This window comes from Clupea harengus, chromosome 24 (genome assembly GCF_900700415.2).
Source record: "Clupea harengus chromosome 24, Ch_v2.0.2, whole genome shotgun sequence".
Classification (NCBI taxonomy): domain Eukaryota; kingdom Metazoa; phylum Chordata; class Actinopteri; order Clupeiformes; family Clupeidae; genus Clupea; species Clupea harengus.
In genome coordinates this window covers 11473090-11475589 of record NC_045175.1, presented here as the reverse complement: position 1 = coordinate 11475589, position 2500 = coordinate 11473090, and the positions used below count along the sequence as shown (strand labels likewise).

General features: G+C 41.8%; 2 protein-coding genes across 2 annotated transcripts in view; one reads left to right on the top strand and one right to left on the bottom strand.

Moving 5' to 3' along the window:
- Positions 1–2500, top strand: part of LOC105896910 (guanylate-binding protein 1-like) — a 78780-nt gene that overhangs the window by 27309 nt on the left and 48971 nt on the right. The window lies entirely within an intron of this gene.
- The window catches only part of LOC105891256 (alanine--tRNA ligase, mitochondrial), a 6537-nt gene that overhangs the window by 1762 nt on the left and 2275 nt on the right, over positions 1–2500 (bottom strand). Inside the window, exons 2-6 of the mRNA XM_031561979.1 lie at positions 2418–2495; positions 1970–2073; positions 1273–1381; positions 863–988; positions 204–314 (exon numbers count right to left, since the gene is read on the bottom strand). Coding sequence (XP_031417839.1) covers positions 204–314; positions 863–988; positions 1273–1381; positions 1970–2073; positions 2418–2495 — 528 coding nt within the window. The remainder of the gene's footprint in view (positions 1–203; positions 315–862; positions 989–1272; positions 1382–1969; positions 2074–2417; positions 2496–2500) is intronic.

Sequence of the window (2500 nt, the reverse complement as noted above, 5' to 3'; positions counted from 1 at the left end):
CACACACACACACACACATTGAAGTTACCACAGCCTGAGAGTGAGGAATTATTGACATGGATTCTCATTTCACTTCATGTGTGTGTGTCTGCATAAATAATGTAGTATGTGATTTTAAGAATGAAATGACTTAGAAAGGTCCTCAGTTTTGTGTGTGTGTATGTGTGTGTGTGTGTGTGTGTGTGTGTATGTGTTTCCCATACCTCTTTTATCTCCAGCTTCCTCGTGCTGGTGTTGGTGCTCCTCTGCAGGGCCTTCAGGCTTTTCTGAAGGACCCTCCTCTGCCACTGAGGTATAGGTGTCCCTTCCACTGCCTGAAAGAAATAAAACACTCACTAAGTCACTCAACACCAGTTCACATACCTTACCTAAAAAAATATGGTTACATTCTCACACAATTTTTAAAACAAACAAAGACATTTAGAATAAAGTCATACACAAATATGATATAAATACTATTTTTAAGATTTACAAAGTGAAAAATACCTTTTCTGTAACCTGTAATGTCTTGTAATGTCTAACCCTAAGTACTGACATAGTAGAGTCTTCCCACCGTGATGAGTTGGTGGTCATTTATGTTTACTTGTAGTATTTAGTGTTTTTAAGTTGTGTCTTAAATAGACTTTCTACATTTTATTTGGTCTCACTTTGTCTGTGATATCAGTATGTACCCATAATATCATGTTTTTATATAAATATAGTTTTGTCTGTGGTGCATCAGTATGTACCCATAATATCATGTTTTTTTTTAAATATAGTTTTGTCTGTGGTGCATCAGTATGTCCATCCATAATATCATGTTTTATAGTTTGTAGTTTATTAAACTGCGTGAAGCATCATCGTCTCCATCAGTCTTACGCACGTCTATCAGCTGACCCACGTCTTTGGCCAGCCTGTGCGCATCATGGAGGGAGGGGGAGGTTGCCGTAGCAACACGCGCAGACAGTGCCTCTACTTCCTGTTCCAGAACCTTACCCATTTCTCGAGCCTTGAAATGATGACAAACACACACACACACACAAATAAATAAATAAATAAATAAATAAATAAACATATATATTTAGGCAGAAGAACACATTATTTTACAAGTTCTCAGTCATACTATAGAGGTGGTATATGATAGTATGAACTCATGTCGGCTTTACCCATAAGTCACCTATAAACCGGTATAAGAACTTCCTGTTGCATTTTTACTGTTCCTTAAAGCCTGAGGGGCTTCTAACTCTGTTATTCTTAACTTGTTGGCCTGTTGCCACGGCAGCAGCAGCTCACCTCCCTGGCGTCGTCCCCGGTAACCGCCACAATGCGGCTGATGCCCTTCACCAGTTGCCGTTCCGATGTGATGACAAGGTCCCGGATGGCGCCCGTCCGTAGCAGATGCCTGATGACAATTCAGAAAATGCAACTAATATGAAGTCGGGGTGGGGTTACAGGGTGGTGGTTACCGAGGTTACGGGGCAGGGTTGCTGGACCTCTATTCAATTTGATGCGAATAAACCACTCATTTGGATCATGCCATGTTGAGAGGGAACAGTGTAAAATGATATATATAATTATATATATAATTCTCAATTCAATTTTATTTATATAGCGCCAAAACAATAACATTTTCTCTAGACGCTTTACAGAGCCCAAGGGCCTGAACCCCCTATATAGAGCATTATATTATAATACATAATATATTATGTTAGATTAGATTTATAAGAGAACATTTATATTTTGTAGCCGTGTCTGGGGCTCTGGCAGTAATAGCTGATGGCTATACAATACTGATCAATAATTATGATTATGTAGATTTATTCATACATTCTTCTCCAATGTTTTATGCCTTTTGTTATATTAGTAATAAGTCGTTATGATTCATGATTTGGTTATGGTATGATATGGTGACGGTTTTCTTTGAGAGTAACCATGGTGACGGTATCTTTGAGAGTAACCGTGGTAACCGTGGCGGGTAGCTGATGCTTACGTTCCACAGCAGAGCTCTGCAGATGTGGGCCTCTCTGAGCTTCCATTCAACAGGTCTGACACCGGCACCGCCACCGACACCACCCTCACTGGGTCAGGGTACACCTGCACACACACACACACACACACACACATACATAGAAGTCACCACAATCTGAGAGCCACTTGGGCAAATTTACCAAACATTTTTGCTCCAATCTTCCCACATACACACATACACACACACACACACACACACACACACACACACACACACACACACACACACACACACACACACACAGAGAAACACACACACACACACACACACACACACACACACACACACACACACACACACACACACACACACACTGAGATCCGTCCCTCATTCTAGATCCTATCTGTAAGTGATGAGAGCAGGCTGTGCTCCTGAGGAGATTCAGACGAGCCAATCAGACGGCCCTCACCTCGTCCACCATCCTCAGCCCAGGGATCTGATTGGCCAGGGCCAGGGGCACTTCCTGCATGTGCACCTGCTGGTCCTCCTGGA